At 39.4% G+C, this 19005-nt stretch overlaps 1 protein-coding gene across 1 annotated transcript in view; it reads right to left on the bottom strand.

The window, feature by feature from the left end:
* The window catches only part of CREB5 (cAMP responsive element binding protein 5), a 417388-nt gene that overhangs the window by 327111 nt on the left and 71272 nt on the right, over positions 1-19005 (bottom strand). Inside the window, exons 2-3 of the mRNA XM_010388326.2 lie at positions 11858-11929; positions 5429-5522 (exon numbers count right to left, since the gene is read on the bottom strand). Of these exons, the coding sequence (XP_010386628.1) occupies positions 5429-5522; positions 11858-11911 (148 nt within the window). The 5' untranslated portion in view covers positions 11912-11929. The remainder of the gene's footprint in view (positions 1-5428; positions 5523-11857; positions 11930-19005) is intronic.

Below are 19005 nucleotides of genomic sequence, written 5' to 3'. Positions count from 1 at the left end.
TCCCAGGACACAGTTGGGTTCTGAAGGACTATACTGTCATTTATGTTAGATGCTCCCTATCAAATGGTGGGTCCTGAGAATCTGAGGAATGAAGGAAGATGGAATGAAGAAGCCAGTCTTTCCTGCCTTTCTTCAGTATCAGCTCAAGATGTAGTCAGCTGTGCCACACTTGGTCTTGTGGTCTTACCCACGTCCAGTCCCACCACATTCAGGGGTCAGGGAGAAAGGACCCCTGAGCCTAAAGTACCCAGAGGCCTTTCCTGACCCCCTTTCCTGCTGGCCACTTGCTATCACAATCATGTTTTATCTTCATCATAGCACTTGTCACTAACTGATACTTATTTACTTATCTGAGATTTTGCTGTTATTTATTATCTCCCTTCCTCTGCACCCCACTTGAGTAGTAAGTTTCATGAAAAAAGAGACCTCACCTGTCTTGTTCAATGCAGCAATTAACACTTATTGTAGGCACTCAAAGAGTGTTTGCTGAATGAACGAATCACATGGCGGTAGAAGGGCAACTTCAGCCCCTTTTCCTACGCCTTGACTGGTGCCTGCCCTAACCTCCTTCCAAGCACAGACCAGTTGCCTGTAGCATTAACTGGGCCAGGATGTCAGTGGGTAGGCTACCGAGGCATTTAAAAGACACACGGTTGGCCAGGTGCTGTGGCTCACGCCTGTAATCCCAGCACTTTGGAGGCCAAGCAGGGCAGATCACCTGAGGTTGGGAGATCGAGACCAGCCTAACAAACATCGAGAAACCCCGTTTCTACTAAAAATGCAAAATTAGCCGGGTGTGGTGGTGGATGCCTCTAATCCCAGCTACTCAGGAGGCTGAGGCAGGAAAATCACTTGAACCCAGGAGGCGGAGGTTGCAGTGAGCTGAGATAGCGCCATTGCACTCCAGCCTGGGCAACAAGAGGGAAACCCCATCTCAAAACAAAAGAAAACAAAAGACACACAGTTACATGTGTCTTTCTTATCTTATGCTTCCCACCTGAGATGTCTGTCAATTGGGTTTTACCTTGTGGGAAAGATCCACAACACTCTTGAACTTTATCTTCCCCTCTCCCTGAAGGCAACACAATCTATCATCTTCTAGGTCACACATACACACGTGTGAGCACATGAGAGGACACATGTGCGCACATAGCCCTACCTTGGAGAGCTGTCTCAATCTTTCTTCACAGTAAAGATTGAACTTGCTGGTATCAAGATTTACAGTGGAGATGGAGAAAAAGCCATGTGCTCCATTTGAGTTTTTGTTTTAATAAGAATTCTCATTTGGAATATTATTTGTTTGTTCAGCTATAAATAAGATTGCACTTTGATTCTCATTCTGGGTCTTTCCCCACCCCCGCCCCCGCACAGAACCCAGGACCTCTATAAAGAACTCAGGGTGGGGACATTTAACAAGAAAAGATTTGGAAATTCCTAGGTACCTACCCATAGTACCAGGGAAGTAAACTCAAACACCACCCTCTTTACCACTATACTGAAATTTGATCATGATTTTCAAACCAAACATTTCATAACATAATAGCTGGTAATTTTGAAAGCTGCCTGTGGATGTGCATTATCCTCTACACATTCCCACTTCAAACTTGGCACTCAAAAACCTTCTACATCACGACTTCCCTTACTATGAAATTATCCTTCTTCACAATGAGAACAGCTGAAGGGAACAATTCACATCCATCATCACATTAGGACTCTAGAAATGCATCACGTGGACCAAATAAAGATGGGAGGACCCAGGCGAAGGGTTGTGCAAGTCTTTACTCTCAAGTCCAACACTATTGTCTCCATTTGTGTCTCTACTCTGTCCCTTTGAATAAGGGGTTTATGTTTACTGTCTATCCAGAAGATACGGCTTATTCTACTAAAACACGGAGACTGTCACTTTTAATACCCTACCTGGTGGCATGTCAAAAATCATTTACAATCACTTTTTAGGAGTGACTCTACCTGGCCTAAATGAAATGGACCTTATGACAAAGCTGTGAAATTATTTCTGATCTTTCAACCTGTTAGAAACTTAGAGTATATCTGTGACATATTAATGCCTTCCCCAACTACAACATTTACAACTAATTAAGGATAAAGTGATTTTCCAAAGTTTTCCAAAATAAAGGTTAACCAGATATTCTGAGGTTTGTCATATAAATATCCATTATATTTTATCTTCTTAAAATATGACAAGCCTCAACTCATCTGCAATAAAATGTGTAATTGAATATTGCTTGAAAAAATAGGCCACAAAATATGATAAGGTAAATAAAATTTTAATGAGCATGTTTGTTTCTTTTCCAGGACCAGAAGGCTTTAGTGTGAGTTCTAGCAATCTTTTAAGAGAAAAAAGTATTCTAATATCACATAAACACATAAAATAAAAGAGGAACTAATTCTCAAACTCATAAGATACTAAAACTCATCATAGACAGTATGACAAAATACAATTACAAACTAATTTGGCCTATGAACATAGTTTTAATAAACATATACTCTGAAGCTTTTGATAAATCAAATTTAAATCAAGCAACAGTCAAGTAAAATCTTGTCATATGTGTAATCATAATCCAGTATGCCACAATTGGCATTATGGAAAATGAGGCTTGAGAAAAATAAACATTGAAGGATTTCCTGGGCAAAAAATTAAAAAATAACAAAGTAAAAATGCCCAACACAATAGCCTATTATAATTCAAGATGGACAATGTTGGTATATTACATAGAGTTCCCTAAGTACAAAGAAATTCAACCAGACTGTATAGCTCTGCATTCCCTTCCAGTAAGAAAATTCTATGAAACTAAGAACATGCAAAGTGGGTAGCAAGTTTTAAAATTTAGCACTTCTTTTCATTAGGAGTATTAAATGGCCTCACACCAACCTCAACATAAACCATGAGAAAGCAAAAGAAAATATGTCAATATATTACTCATGCTGTTTTTCCTCATATTTATTTCTCGCTTCATTTTCTCATTCTAAATTTGACATAATAAAAATGAGAGTTACTTTTCTCCAAATAATTTTCCACCTGGCACTGCCAGTGATTGGCAGCAACAGCCTCAAATTAATAAGGATCCGGTAAGAACAATTGCAAAGCTGCAAGAGATTAACCAAAAAAACCTGCTTTAGGCACTATGTAGAAGAATGCTTCATTTCAGTGTTCACACATCTTCAGCTGCTCTTTCTCAGACCTTCAGATGGGGCTCCTTAGAGGACCATCCTGGCAGCCTGCCTGAAAGACTGCTCTGGTACTTACACTATAGTAGTAATCTCTCTACATAATCATCATTCCCTAAACTCACCTCCCACTCCTTTACCACCAGGCAATCTATTTGAGGGATCCAATTTGGGAAAAATAAAGGGAGAACTTTTGAATTTAAATATTGGGAATTGCAGAGTCTACAAGCTTGCTACTTGTGTATCTATGCTCACTGATGAACCATTAAGTTATACTACAGGGACTCTACAGAACATAAAGGATACAAAACAAAAGAATAGGCCATCCTTCCTAATCCTTCTAGACTGTTATAATTCTTATGAATTTGAGTTTCTCCATCTCTGTTTGTAGACTTAAAGAAAGAACAAACAATTTTCAAAGAGCAAGCTCATAGAAAAACAACAATGAACAGAGGCTGAGAGGTGGCGAGTGGTGGGTGAAGAGAAGGGCAGAGGCTGCCTTTGAACTCAGAGTCTTCCAAGCCAGAGCACATTGGCACTCTCAACAAGTCACTGGATGTGTGGATGGCTCTGACACTGGGGGTACTGGGAGAATTTGACCGTGTCTATAAAGTGGCAAAGTCTGATGATGCAGTAGCCATGTGCAGGTCAGTGGGTTAGGACTGCAGGATCAAGGGCCCTCATCTTTTCCCTGTGTTCTGAGCCTGGGACAGAAGCTCCATCACCTGTGCCCTTTCTCCTCTGTCAGTAACAATGGGTTATAATAACCTGTCTGACAAAACTCATAGAGGATTATTGATAATAGTGATGTCCTGCACATGTTTCCCAGAACTTAAAATAAAATTTTTTTAAAAGATTTTTAAAAACTGTAATAACAAAGCACTTTTAAAATTAAAGTAACATAGAAACACTAAATTATACAAGCCAGGCCTGGCAGTACAGTTTATTTCTCTTCTAATACGTTTAAAACATATCCATAGGTGTGCTAAGGAGAGAAGGGCTAAGGTGAAAATTTCTAGCCTAAGAAGAGTAACAGGAAACTATTTGATTATCCTGCTAGGATTTATGCAACACTTTTCCTTACATTCTTTCATTGAATCTCCATAATAAGCCTGTGAAACAGGCTTGGCAGATACAATCATTCCCATTTTTTGGGAAAAGAAACTGAAGCCCAAAGAGGTTCAATAAGTAGCTCAAGGTCATGGCCAGGTGAGGCAAAGCCCAGAATAGAGCTCAGGTTCCTCACTCCTGTCCCTGCACTTTTTCTAATTTACTGTACTACTCTCAAAATTAAAAGAAATCACAATTAGCTGATGGATTATTGGTATTATTTATTTCTGCTCACATTTGCTGAGCACTTGCCATTTCCATACATTCTCTCATTTAATCTCCCACATACGAGGCAGGTATTGTTTCCTAAGGACACCTTCACTGACCATCTCAATCCAAAAAGAGAGCTCATTCTACCAAAGTTGCATAGCACCTTTTCCTTAAAATACTCATTTGATATATGTCATGGATGATCCTTTATTTTAGCTAAGTTTTCACATGCATGCTATATTGTGATATCCTTGAGGACAAGAAGCATATCAATCTTTGCATTTCCCATGGCTCACAGAACAGTGCAGTGTGCATAGATGCCCAATTAACATTTGTTGCTTGAATGTGATTACAGGTATGTAATTTTTTTTTTTTTTTGAGATGGAGTCTTGCTGTGTCGCCCAGGCTGGAGTGCAGTGGCATGATCTCGGCTCGCTGCAACCTCCACCTCCCGGGTTCAAGCGATTCTCGTGCCTCAGCCTCCCGAGTAGCTGGGATTACAGGTGCATCCCACCATGCCCGGCTAATTTTTGTATTTTTTGTAGAGGTGGGGTTTCACCATGTTGACCAGGCTGGTCTCACTCGAACTCCTGACCTCAAGTGATCCACCCACCTCAGCCTCCCAAACTGCTGGGATTACAGGTGTGAGCCATAGTGCCCAACCAGGTATGTGATTTTTAAAACAACTTATATAGAGCCAAGTTGCATAGTAATAAATATTTCACATTCTAGAAAATGAGAAGTTGCCGCTCTTCAATCACTTGGGTGAATATTACCTGATTATATTTCTGCTATACCTTAGAAACGTGTATTTTCAAGGTGCACAATTTACCAGTGGGACTCGCCTACCAAAAGAAGAACAAGTACCTTTGCATGGAACGGATCTTATCACCCAAAGCTTCTTTTCCTGATGGCTCCTTACCTGATAACATATTGTCTGTTTTTATTGAAGGAAACTTCAAAGTCATTTCATGTTTGTGCCTATGAATCATCAGATGGTCCTCTGTTGGGAAGCGCTGTCAGACAAATAAAAAAAAAAAGGGAGGGGAGAAGAGGAGCCATTCAGTTTTAAAAAACATATTTACCATTATTGAGAAAAAGACTTATTTAGCATTGCAAACATGACAGGCAAAAAAAAAAAAAAACATTTCTGAAAAAGTGTGAAAGCATGAGTAAGTGAAGTTGCAAGCCTTTTTATGCAAGCAAATGTGCTAGGATATTCCTTTAAATTACACCCAAATACATGCATTATAATTTTCATTAAAGTTTATCAAAGGGGTTAACTACAATTGCAGAAAAATCTGGCTGAGTACTAATAATAAGCAGAAAATTTTTGTCTTCTATACCTTCCCTGGGAACTTTTTTGAAAGGACTCTACTTCTTAGATAGATAGTCCCTGGATATATCCAACTATGCTGACTAATCAGTAAACTATATATTTCTTTAGGAGCTATGGGTTTGCACTTTAAACTTTGTATTTAAAGAATAAAACAGGAGGAAGTAAATGAACAATACTGAAGGTATTAAAATAACATATATACAAAAAATGAGCTGTGCCCTAATGCCTACCTAAGTAGGCAGCATTAAAAAAAAAAGTGTTTAAATGAATGCTTATTTTTGATCATGAAGTATAACTAATAATGGCAACATGACAAGTTAAAATTTTTCCATTTCTTCTTATACATATGAGAAAACCATGTCCAAAACATGAAAGTGACTTTAGACCTGAGTAGCACTGGAATTTTGCAAAATCACTTGGAACTTTTCAAATGTAGTTAATGTTTTACATAATAGTGTAAAAATTAAGTGTAAGGTATGGTAAGTATGCTAGACATTATCTATGACTTAACCAAAAATAGGAGAAAGGCATGATGAAAGAAAAGAATCATGATTCAAGTCAGACTTTGGGAAAGAATTATATGCCATGCCTAATTATTTGACATATGTATCTACAAATGTACACTGTGAAATTTGTACAGTACATTTCCATTTATGAAGACCATGCCCACCTATTATCTGATATTTTAAAATTACACATATGATTTTGGAGTAACATGACAAATTATTTTTAGTATTCTATGTTCTGTACAATGGAATAAACCAACACTTATTTTTAAGTTTCAGGGAATGATATTATGGTTGTCAAAAATGCTGCTCCCAAATGTTTTTGGCTGTCTGACTTCTGGTCACATGGTGGGACTGAACTTTCTGGCCCTCTTGTGGTTGCATGAAGCCATGTGACTAGTTCTGCCTATTGAGTAATGAATGAAAGTGACATGTCACCCAGGGGCCAGCATCTAATTCCTGGCGTAAGACCCTCTAGCATTCCCCCTTCACCTTTGTTTTAACATGGTAACTAGCAATATTGGAAATAGTTGCTACCCAATCATCCTAAAGCTCTGAGGCATTAGGAAAAGCATTTCTGAATTCTAAAGTATTATGAAGAACTTCCTGCCAATCTACAATAGAAATGTATCCTTGGGGAACAGAAATAAGCCTTTGTTGCTCTAAGCCATTGAAGCTTTGGGGTAATTTGTTATTGTAGCAGATCCTAGCCTGTCCTGCCTCAGACTGGTATGTTTGTAGTAACTGAACATAACAGAATATCTGCTTTATCAATGTCAAATGAAAATACAACAGAGGATGATATATTCTGCTGAACATTTCCAAATTTTCAACAATTTAGAAAATCTTTCAGAGCTTCCTAATTCCTCAGGATAGTCAATATAAGTTTTAATTACATTTTTTCACTAGGATAGAAATGTTTTCTGCAAATGACATGGATTTATGTTCATGAGAATGAAGGAATTCTCTGGGCTGAATTATACAAAATATTCTAAAAGTAGTTCTTTGCATAAATATCACTTATTTACTTGTCATTTGTATTATATAAATTGGAGAGCACTGGCTTTTGCAAAACATGGTAATTATGCCAGATTTCTGAATATACTGAAGTTCGCTTTATATGACACGATTTTTTTTGCTACCGGTTCATCCACTCTCTTGGTCTGTAACACTGTATAATGACTGCACCAAATTCGTAGCAGTACCACGTGTGATTTAGAGACTGAGTTACCTAGTCTTTCTGTCAAACAACTAATTATAATTTTTGTTTCATATATATACAAAATATATATAAAATATACATATATAATATACTATAAAAATATTATATTTTATATATATATACTATATTTCAAATATACTATATTTTATATGTATTTGTATATTCAAAAATATACAACATGGTAACAGCTTTCATTTCATATCTAAAAGCCATTTTTTGACTTTGTAAAATAATAGCCTAAAGTAAGATATGAACCAGAATACTTCTTAAATAACAATAATTTCCATAATACCACATACTGACTATAATTACCTTCCAAGTGAGATAATAAAGGACATCATGATTTTTTTTTTAATTCAGCAGGAACATAGCAGCAAATTGAAAATAACGAAAAGACACAGTCTGCAACAGATACAGAGCTGAGAAAGGCCACTGGAATTCAGAACGTGGTTTATTCAGAAGGCAGAGAGAGAGTGAAATTAACATTGAGCTCTGTGAGATTACAGAGGGCAAGAGAAACTCTTCCTTCTGAGACAAAGATAGTGTGGAAGGAGCAATAACATAAAAAATCTCCCACGTGACTGGTGGCTCACGCCTGTAATCCCAGCACTTTGGGAGGCCGAGGCGAGTTGATCACCTGAGGTCAGGAGTTCGAGACCAGCCTGGCCAACATGGCGAAACCCCATTTCTACTAAAAATAAAAAAATTAGCCAGGCATGGTGGCACATGCCTGTAATCCCAGCTACTTGGGAGGCTGAGGCAGGAGAATCACTTGAACCTGGGAAGCGGAGGTTGCAGCGAACCAAGATCGTGCCAGCCTGGGTAACAAGAATGAAACACCACCTCAAAAAAAAAAAAAAAAAAAAGGTATCCCACATATTATAGGCCATTCCTAATAGAGCTAAGTTTCTTTCCCATGGGGGAAAAGGAGAGAAAAATCCTTTCTTTGCCCCCAGCACAGGGCAAGCACTGATAACTTCTATTTACTCCCCTTTCCAGTTCTCAGTCATCCTGTCTTCTCAGTGCAGGTTCCCAGGCTGTGAGATGTCCCTAAAGTAAATACCATGGCCGCAACAATTGACTTGACTGTAAGTTTCTAATACCCCAGGAGACCTTTGTGACTCCTGAGTGACTGCTACATTTTCTTAATTCTAACACCTCTTCCATTGAAAGATGCACATATTTTTATAACAGCTTGTCAAGGAAAAAATACACTTCCACATTAAATGAAGACATCGAGTTTTAGAAGCATCTTTACATTTAAATCTGAAGTGGGGGAAGCTTGGAATTGTTCCTTAAAATCAAGAAACTTTGTCAATCCCAATTTCCATGTCTGTCTAACCATTTCCTCGGTCCACTCAGGCTTCTCAAGGAAATGACCTGCTCCTTCACCAAGAAGTTCAAGGTCATTCAAAATGAACTCCCTTCAACCTCTATTAACCACCTCTATTTCAGCATTTTCATGTCACTTCCTTGATTCTCTTTCCAACCCCTCCTTTCTCAGAGGAATTAGCACCCCCACTCCTCCCCAGGTTCATCTATACCCCTTATCTTCTGCGGATTAGCCATGTAAACCAGCATGCTCACTCCTTCTCTCTCACTGGTTTCTTGTCCTTGACAAACTCCAGCTTGGCTATCCTTTCATTTTAAAAAAGCTGTTTCCTTCTCAGGCTACCATTATATCACTCCGCTTCCCGTCACTGCCTAGTGCTCTTGAAAGAGTCCTCTATGTTTGCCACCTCCGCTTCCTCACCACCCACTCACTCATTAATCCCTTGCAGTTTGGCCTCCGCCCCTGCTCCCCTCTCATAGGTTGCCGGCGAGCACCCAGCTGCCAAAGCCAACAGCCTGTGCCCAGGCCTCTAGCTGTCCCAGTTCTAGCAGTGCCTGACACCAGTGACCACACGTCTGTGGCATTCATTTCTTTCTACCCTGCCTGTTGCCAGAAAGAAGAAGGGCTTAGAGGAATACATAAAATAGTTTGGGAGAACATGGATTAGAAGTAGATGACCCCAAAAGAGAAGGGATCCAAAAGAAAGGAAGGCTAAAGCCAAAATGCAAGTCAGAGGGTAGTCATTCTCAACCAGGGGCAATCTGGGCCCACAGGGGACATTTGGCAATGTCTGGAAACATTTTTGGTCATAACAACTGGGGAATGCTTCTGGGATCTAGTGGGTAGAGGCCAGGGATGCTGCTAAACATCGTAAAACACACAGGACAGCTACCCAAGACATAGAATTATCCAGCCCCCAAATATTAATGGTGCCAAGCTTGGAAAATTATTTCATACAGTCCAATGACTAACGTGCAGCCCTCTTCTCTCTGACTTACCTAAATATTAGATATGGCTTACAGCCCCTTCCTTGAAACACTGTCCTCTACTGTCCTCCACAACCCTGGAGGTTGCTGGGAATCCTAACTCACCCTGAACCCTCTTTTGCCTTTGCTGGGTCTCTGGAGAGTCCCATTCCATTAAATGCCCCTTCCTTAGCAGAGACTGGCATTTACTTCCCCAAGTAAAGTCAATCCCTGTATTATACTCTTCAAGGTGGCTTATGGTCTTCCTTCATGGAAAATTGCAATTGACTAATTAACTGATTTACTGATCATGTGACTATAGACTTGATTCCTAAACTAGAAGCTCTGTGAGGACATAGACACAAAAGTCTTGTGATTACTGTTTCCCCAGAGCAATCAGATTGCCTGGCATATAGTAGGCTCCCAAAAAGTGTGTTGAGAGATTTGAGTTGAATCAAACTTAATGTGACATTTTCACCACCAAAGCAAAGCAAACTGCTCAAATTATCTGATTCCCTTTGGCTATCAAGACTTCTCTTTAAAGAAGCTGAATGGGAATCAGTTCTACCTTAGGAATTAAGTTTTAACTTAGTTACCCTAGGAACTTAGTAAAGTGACATTCTGCATCCACAATGAAGAGTCCTGGTCTAGCAGGATTTTTACCAGTTACTTATCACTCTGTTTTTTCCTAGTGTTTTCTTCTTCAAAATCATCTCCTAACCAGTTTGCTTCAAAATAATTTTTGCACTGCTCTTGCTATTTATAAGTTAGAAATAAGCATTGACATAAAGCCCCTGGTGTAACTTCTAGAACCTGAGCAAAGGACTCTGGTTGTTCAGTCAGTGGTTGATAACACCAGCAACAATGTCTTACATTTCAATGACCTCTTCCTTCCAAAAGGCTCCCAGAATCCTCCGCAAACTCCCTGGGGAGGTCAATAAGAAGGGTCCTCAATGAACCCTTCTTATTAAGCTCTCATCTGACTGCTAAGCATTGCTCCACGCTCTACTGCCAACGCCACCACATGAACAGGCAGGAGAGTGAGGCAAAGAGTGTAACTCACCACACCTGAAAGACCCCTGTGCTCTGGGTTCCATAACTTGTCCGATATCCCACAGAATGAAGATCTAGGCATGAGAGTAACCACGTGTAGTCATTTTCCAATGACTGGAATGTGGAGATACCCAAAAGGTCAAGAGTAGAAAAAGTCACTGTCACATTCCAAAGGTAAAGTGCAAAACTCTGATTTTAGGTGATGAATGTTTCTAATTTCTTTCAAAGAGACAGATTCCAATATAATAATAGTAGCACTAGCAATAGTAGTAACAACAGTGGACAATAATTGAGCTCATATTGTGTGCAGACCCTATATTAAACACTCTACTGGCAGTATCTCATTGAATCCCCACAATAATTCCACTTGATGGAAGGTATCAGAGGATAAAAGAGATTTAGTCCAACACAGCAGGACAATTTCCCTCTTAAAGTTTACATATGTAGGAAAACTATAGATTCTACAAGAGTTATAGGGAGTTTGGGGTTTTTTTTACTCAAATTGGAAAACAAAGCAAAATAAAATTTAACCTGTGATGTTAAGCTATTTCATCAGTAATCTTGAAGCCCAGCCAGTATATTCAAGTGGCTTTTGTAAAAGTAAGCACTCTCCTTCCCTCTTTCTGAAATGATGGCCCTGCATATTTGGTGGGCAGGATACACCTGACTTGCTTCCAGGAGGAAGTTAAGGGCAGAAATGCCCAACACTGCTACTTCTCAGGGGATGAGAGGGAAGTATTTCAAACTATTCAAAACAGAATATAATGATGGCGATGAAGATGATGATGATCATGATACTGATGGGGAGGGGGACTTTGGTGGTGTCTTGGTAAAGAAGGAAAGCCCAGGGTGGGCATGATTGCCGGGTGAGAGTTGCTTCCCTTTTGGAAAGTAGGCTCTGCATGTCAGAGCACGGAGGATCCGCACACTCACCTGGGAGCAGCCTGGGGCACTGCAGACAAACGGCCTCTCCTGCTCCAAATTCATCTTGGATTCCTCATAAATCTGAAGGATCAGAGGGAAAGGGAGAAGGAAAAAAGAAATCCATGAATATCTTCTGCTTCCACCTGAGCAACGTGAGAAAGGCAATCACTCAGAGCCCCCTTTCTATGCCAATATCAAAATTAGATGAGCAGAACATTAACATGAATGCGCACAGGCCCTGCTTGGCTGTAGTTCTTTGGGCTCACCTAGGTTGGGCTCCTACTGTCCTTTACTTGAGTGCATATGGACTGTACTTGGAAGAAAACTGCTATGGGGGTGGTCGCAGCAGAAATCCTCCCTGTGGAAAACCACCTGGTGGGTGTTACTACCAGGGAAGACCACACCTGTGGAGGAAGGTTCTCAGGCAAAGTGCACACCAACCCTTGTTCAGTACTGCTGAAAGCTTTTGGGATTTGCTACTTAGGACAGCAAGAGGGGTGGCAATCACTGGGTAACTGCCAGTGTGAAAAGGCCACCCCTGAGCAACAGGTGAAATGAGACGCCCACAATCACCCCAGCAAGCTTCAGCATTCCCCAGGGACTACAGAGTAGCTGTGGCGCCAGATTAGCAAGCGATTCTGGTGGCGAACCGTGATCCTCAATTCCCTCTCATCTCAGGCATTTGATGCGCCTCAACAAAAGTTATCCAAGTTACGCAAGAGTAAACAGAAATTCAAAAAATCCCAAAAACATTAGGTTGGATATTTCATTAATTTGGCCTCATAAGCTGACTTGAAATTAATATCAGATTAAGGTTGCTGCGCCCTGATCCAAATACATCATCTGGAATAAGGTAGCTTTCAGGAAAAAAACCTTATAATCAGACAGGCATGGTGGCTCATGCCTGTAATCCCAGCACTTTGGGATGCTGGGGCAGGCGGATCACTAATGTTGGATCGCTAATGTAGTCTCTAATCTGAGGCGGGTGAATCGCTAATGTAACCAGCACTGAGGTCAGGAGTTTGAGACCAGCCTGGCCGTCATGGTGAAACCCTATCTCTACCCAAAATACAAAAATTAGCCAGGCGTCGTGGTGCACACCTCTAATCCCAGCTACTCGGGAGGCTGGGACAGGAGAATTGCTTGAACCCGGGAGATGGAGGTTGCAGTGAGCCAAGATCAGGCCAGGGCACTCCAGCCTGGGTGACAGAGCTTGCTCCATCTCAAACATAAACATCAGACACATGTTAAATTACACTGTAGTCTTTTCTTATGTAGCAGTTCAGTTTTTGTTTGTTTGTTTTTTAAATAAAAATAGAGACAAAGTCGTGCTATGTTGCCCAGGCTGGTCTTGAACTTCTGAACTCAAGCAATCCTCTCACCTTGGCCTCCCAAAGTGCTGGGATTACAATTGTGAGCCACCACACCCTGCTGTAGTTCAGTTCTAAGGTGCATACATTAGGCAAAAATTGAATGTAGTCAAAATTACCTTTGCAAATCTTCCCAAAAGCCAATATAAGTATAGCATACATGGTTTTGTGGTTACCAATCCACACAGTAATATATATATATATATATATAAAATAGGAGATATGCATTTAGCTATTTAAGTTACACAATTTAAATAATTTTCTATGTCATACCCCCCTTCTTTTTTTTTTTTTTTTTTTTTTTACCATTTTTAGAGTTGTACTTGTATGTTACATTGCTGCTAATGGTATATGGCTCTATTACTGAATTAAAACCTACTGCTTCTACTGTGCATACAGGAAGTAATTTGCCTCTTTAAAATGTCACTTGTAGGTGATTCCAGTAGGATTCACAAGTCACCTTGTCCCCTGAAATAGGAAGTTCTACTTGGAGTCATAGAATAATCACCCTTTGTCTGAAGGAAGCTTCATTATCTTTCAACCCAAACCAATTATATGGTACTTTGTATATTGTTACACCTTTCCCCCCCCAAACACTAATATTTTTGGCAATATTCTTTGGGAAAATATATGTATACTTTCACTTTTCTGAAGCACAAAGTGAAAAGACTTGCCTTAGATAACACTGCCAGTCAGATATTTTAAAGCAATATAAAGGAAATTTTAAAATGTAAACCTATTCAAACCACTATTTCTCACAATTATACAACTTTTACAGAGCGATGCATTTTCACTCTCCATTTGGCCACCCATGGATACAGTGATTACCATAATTTTATAGCTTTCCTGTATTAAGCATATTATTTAAAATCCTTTACTGTATTATATTTAGAAGAAGAAAGAAACACAAGTATCTTTGGGATCTTTCTGCTTGCCCTTGTCTGGGGAGTATTGAGCAATTAAAATAACGTCTCATCTTTCACTGTTCATTTGATTTTGCCATCCGTGATCATACAGCATCTCTCTTCCCCACTAGGAATACTGAGAACATGCTACTAAGTCTCAAAATAAGAGGTGACTTTAAAGCCGAGAAAATGATTTTGATCCAAGACAAAATAAGCAATAGAGTTGTCGGGCTATCCATTAATTAACTACATCTTAGTTTTCTAGTAAATTCATTTAAATGCTTTCCTGGAACTTCTCTGTCTCTGTAGCCTTCATCTGCCTGACCATTGCCAGATCATTTAATTACTCCATGCCTAAGGCCCATACCTTAATAAGCAGGGTATAAAAACCAACCTTCAGCAACCTCATTCCTCATCATATTGGCTATGGAGCCTGGTAGATATTTTCAAATTATGGAGAAAGGTCTGTATATTCATGTGTTGTTTGCAGGGGTTTTTGGGGAAGTGTTACTGAAACCTCACTCTAATATTAAATACTATCTATTTATAAAATTATAAAATATAAAGTACTATCTTATTTGCCTAAGGTGAGTCTTTCTTGGATGCCACTTAAGAGCCTTGGTTGCTAATGTAAAATGTTATTCTTACCGGGTAACATTAGATGATGTGACGGTAAAATGAGAAAGTTTCATATGTGCACATTTATGGCCTACATCTGAAACTGGTAATTAATGATAATAATTAGATTAATGTCCAAGCAACAGAAATGATCAAGACTGGAAGTGCTACTGCTGAAAGTTTAAAGAGATTCATTAATAAGCCAAAGTAGGGAAGAGATTGACCAAGCCCAGACACCTAAGTATGAGGAGAAAGTATTTTTCTACCATAATCCAACTCCATCCCAATTCCTGGCCCACCAAAGTACTGACCTTCCCCAGAAAATCAGGCCCATAATGCTAATACTTTGGCAATTCTTTTTGATGTCAACATTGTTTGCCTTATCTTAATTAATGGCTGTATTTGCATATGAGCTGCAGCAAATACTTTAGAATTACTGGATGATGCTGGTGCTTGAAGACAACAAAAGGCTCAGCCACATAGATTCTACTGTCTTGAGTCTTCATGATGTGGATGTTATGTTTAGAGGAATACAAGCAGTCTAATCTGTTAGCCACTGAGATATGTCAGTATAAGAAATCATGCCTCAGAAGATACAAGTTGAGAAATACAATTTGTCCTCAAATCACTTACAGTTTAGTCATTGATAGGTTCTACTGAGTTACAATTGTTATATTACTATTTTATTTTAAAACATAAGTGAGTCTGTATCAATGTATTACATGCCATGGATCCCATGGACCAAATATGTTTTAGCAACATAATACTGGAATAAAAGTCTTCAAGTGGAATGGCAGTTGCTAAAATAAGTTTTCAGTGATTAATAAGGTCTGAAGTGAGTGGGTGTGTATATATAAGTGTGTGAACTTCAACTGCTTTATTCTGATGCCCTGCAGTTCCCACATTTAACCCTCTGCAAACAGCATTCTCTTGCTAATTCCTTTCTGTGTAGGTGTTTGCAATAGTTTTTCTAAATGGTACCTCTCTACCTTGTAGGCTTTATTACTTTTATCAACGAGTATGATCTGGTCTAGTGTATTAGTCAAGAGCCATCGTTTATTTTTATGGTCTATTATTATGGTTCTTTTCTAGCACATATTGTAATAATTATTCTCTCAAACAGACTCTTATTAAATAAAGCCCTGCATAGATTCTTTAACCATTCATCAGGTGGGGGCAAATTACTCAGACAGGATTTGAATGAGGCTGTTCTCCCTCAGTCCTCATCCTCTCATTTCCCATTCAGTTGTTTTACTGGCTTGGATTTTTTAATGAACCAAGTTTTGCTTGGCAACTGCCATACCCTAAGCTCCACGGCATAAAGCTTACATAGTAGGCGTTCAATAAATGTTTGTGGAATGGATAATGATCCTGAATCATCACAATACGCTGCCCCAAACAGCTTGCCCATTCTCCACTCCTGAGGCAGTGGTTTTCAAACAGTGTTCGCCCTGAATCAAGTTATTGGTGAGATAAGTAATTTTGGGGACCACTCAGTCTACCTGTTGACAGTTATGGCCAGAGAAGAAATCTCTCCAGATTTCATGGAAAAAAAGTCAAAGGTGCTTTCAGTAGAAACAATGAGTGAATCTAGTTTTATTCAATCTCACAAGTAAATGTATTAATTCATTATAAATCGTCTGTTAATATTGCCATAGATATTGACATCATTAAAGTCCAGTCTATTAACCACATGTGGGCTGAGTATGACCCCTATGAAGCACCTTTGGAAGACACTGAGTAGTCCGATTTCTTTGGTTAGACATTGTCATAATTGTGGCAGATGCTGCCTCATCATTTAACCGTTTCTAAACAGTACTCATTTTTGTTCCTCTTTTCCAAAATTCAGATTCAATAGTCAATTAGAAAAAAATGCCCCCTAAGTTTAATTTCCTTCAAATTTGGGGAAGATAACAAAAAAACTCTGATAACAAACCCTAATAGTACATAAAGTGAGTTGAGGTTTTTCATGGTTGACAAGGAGATGACAAGCTCGATTTACAATTCAAACCCTCGACTGCCACTGGATTCCTCTGACCTCACAATGAGCAAGAATCTCTTTCATTATTCAGTGTTTGACCCCACAAATTCCTGGTCTAAAATGGGAAATCGTCCACAATGGCTCATGCAATCCATTCAAATGCTTTGCCAGCCATTTAGGGATATACTTGGAAATACCATTTCACGAAAGGCAAACACTGCAAAAAGCAAATGATACTGAAAACGTGGACAGCCTACACAGTATACTGTAAATACCTATTGTAAACTTAAGGGTAACAACTAAGCCCAGAGAAGGGGAAAATTGACATCATCTGGTTTGCTGTAATCAGCCAAGAGTGATGTTTGCCCATGTAAATTGTAGAAAGTCATTACTAATCCCTAGTTAACATCAAACTCTAATCTTAGTGGGATGGCACAAGTTTCCTCCATTCACAGCAGATGGACTCATATAGTGATATTGAATTTGCAATAGTAAATAGTAAGACACTACAAGGGCTGTTCTAATCTGAAAACCTGGCATGTACTCTTTTAAATACCAAAAGTTATAGGAACTTCAAAGTTACGACCTGAAATCATGAGTATCAGTGAGCACTAACAATAATATGGCTACGTCCCCGTCACCTCTGATATTGTTTATCTGGAAATGAATGCATTATAGATCTGAAAGGGGGGCTTGAATTTTAATTGTGATATTGACAACATTTGTCAGCATTTATCACTCTACTGTGAGTGTGGGAAGAGCCTTCTTGGCAGGATTCACATGAAACAGATCGTGCTGCTTTGTTGAGCTTATGAGACCTCAAAAGGGTTCCAGAGGAGGAAACTGGACCTTCCTGAAATGCCAAAAACAGCTGGAAAACAGGAGCACCTTGAGTCAGTCACACTGTGTGACACTCCACATCAATCCTGCTTTCTTCCTGGGAACAAATGTTGTTTATTAATTAAATTAGTTAAGGCCATGGCCAATTTGCACTTCGTGTTTCTGAAACAAAGCAAATATTTATCTCAATACATCTGTCAGAAGGGCAAGGGGACACACACAATAATAACCCAACATGCATTCACCAAAAACACACTCTATTTATTTTCTTCAAAGATGCCTGGTTCTACTTTCAAAGCAAGGATGCAGGTAGGTTATCCCCACATGTGGCTAGCTGTTGGGAAGGAATTATATATGCAATTTGGAGCTAAGAATGTCTTTCTTTAGGAGGGATATTGCATCTTTCATTATCTTATTTGCTCATCTGCAAAACAGTGCCATTGTAGTAAAACACTGTAGAACAGGACCATTCAAAGAGGTATTACGTGAAAACATAACTATTGGAAGCTAACTGTAAATTAAGAGAAAAGTAAGCCCCCTGGATTTCAAATATATCTTTATTTTTCAAACCTGAATATCACAATTTCCAATAGAAAAATAAACACCTTGAATTTCCATCCAAGAAAATCAGTTACTTTGTGTATGTGTTTGAATCCTTTTGTGTGTCTGTGTGTGTCTCTCTCTCTTTCTGTGGGCATCTTCCCTGTCTCTTTGCATGCCTGTTTCTCAGTGTGTGCCTTTCTCTCCTCTCTTTGTGTGTTTGTTTCCTTATGCCTGTCTGTCTGTCTCTCTCACACAGACACGTGCATATACTCATTTTATCAGTAGTGTTCTTACCGCATTACTGGTAAAAGGATCTAGTGGGCTTGTTTCCTGTTGCAGTGTTATTCTTGAAGCGGACTGCTGTCAGAATCTGAATTTCATTGGGCTATTATTATTTGCAGCTGTGTGACCTTTTTAACCCTGCTTTAAAAGTGACATTTCAGCCCTCAAGCTTGAAACGCCTGAATGCTACAAGGTTTTCAAACCAGAGATTTACACAGGGAACAAGACCAAGAGTGGGGCTGTACCTTATAAGCGAACATTTCACCAGAACTTGGCGTGAAGAGGATGTGTTCCTGGGCAGTTTAGAGCCAGTTGTCTCCCCCAGAAGGCCTGAACTTGACACATAAAACTGTGGTTAAAGATTACTATTCTGTTCAAACCAGAAAAATATCCCTGTTCTTCAAAGATATTTGCCATCCCCTGGTATCCCAAAAGCTCAGAATCCTACAACCTGAATCAGAGCCCCCTCTGGGATTGCGTCACACTTTGTGTTATGCTTAGGGGCTGTCAGAAGTTCCCCTCCAATGAGGCCCACTGTTCCCAGGAGGAAGGATTTCCAAACAGCTTTTGTCTCTGGAAACTAACCCGGGTCTTACTTCCCAGAGGGGGCCCTAACAG

This window comes from Rhinopithecus roxellana, chromosome 6 (assembly GCF_007565055.1).
Source record: "Rhinopithecus roxellana isolate Shanxi Qingling chromosome 6, ASM756505v1, whole genome shotgun sequence".
Lineage (NCBI taxonomy): Eukaryota > Metazoa > Chordata > Mammalia > Primates > Cercopithecidae > Rhinopithecus > Rhinopithecus roxellana.
The sequence above is the reverse complement of the archived record's forward strand: the minus strand, read 5'-3'. Positions and strand labels throughout refer to the sequence as shown.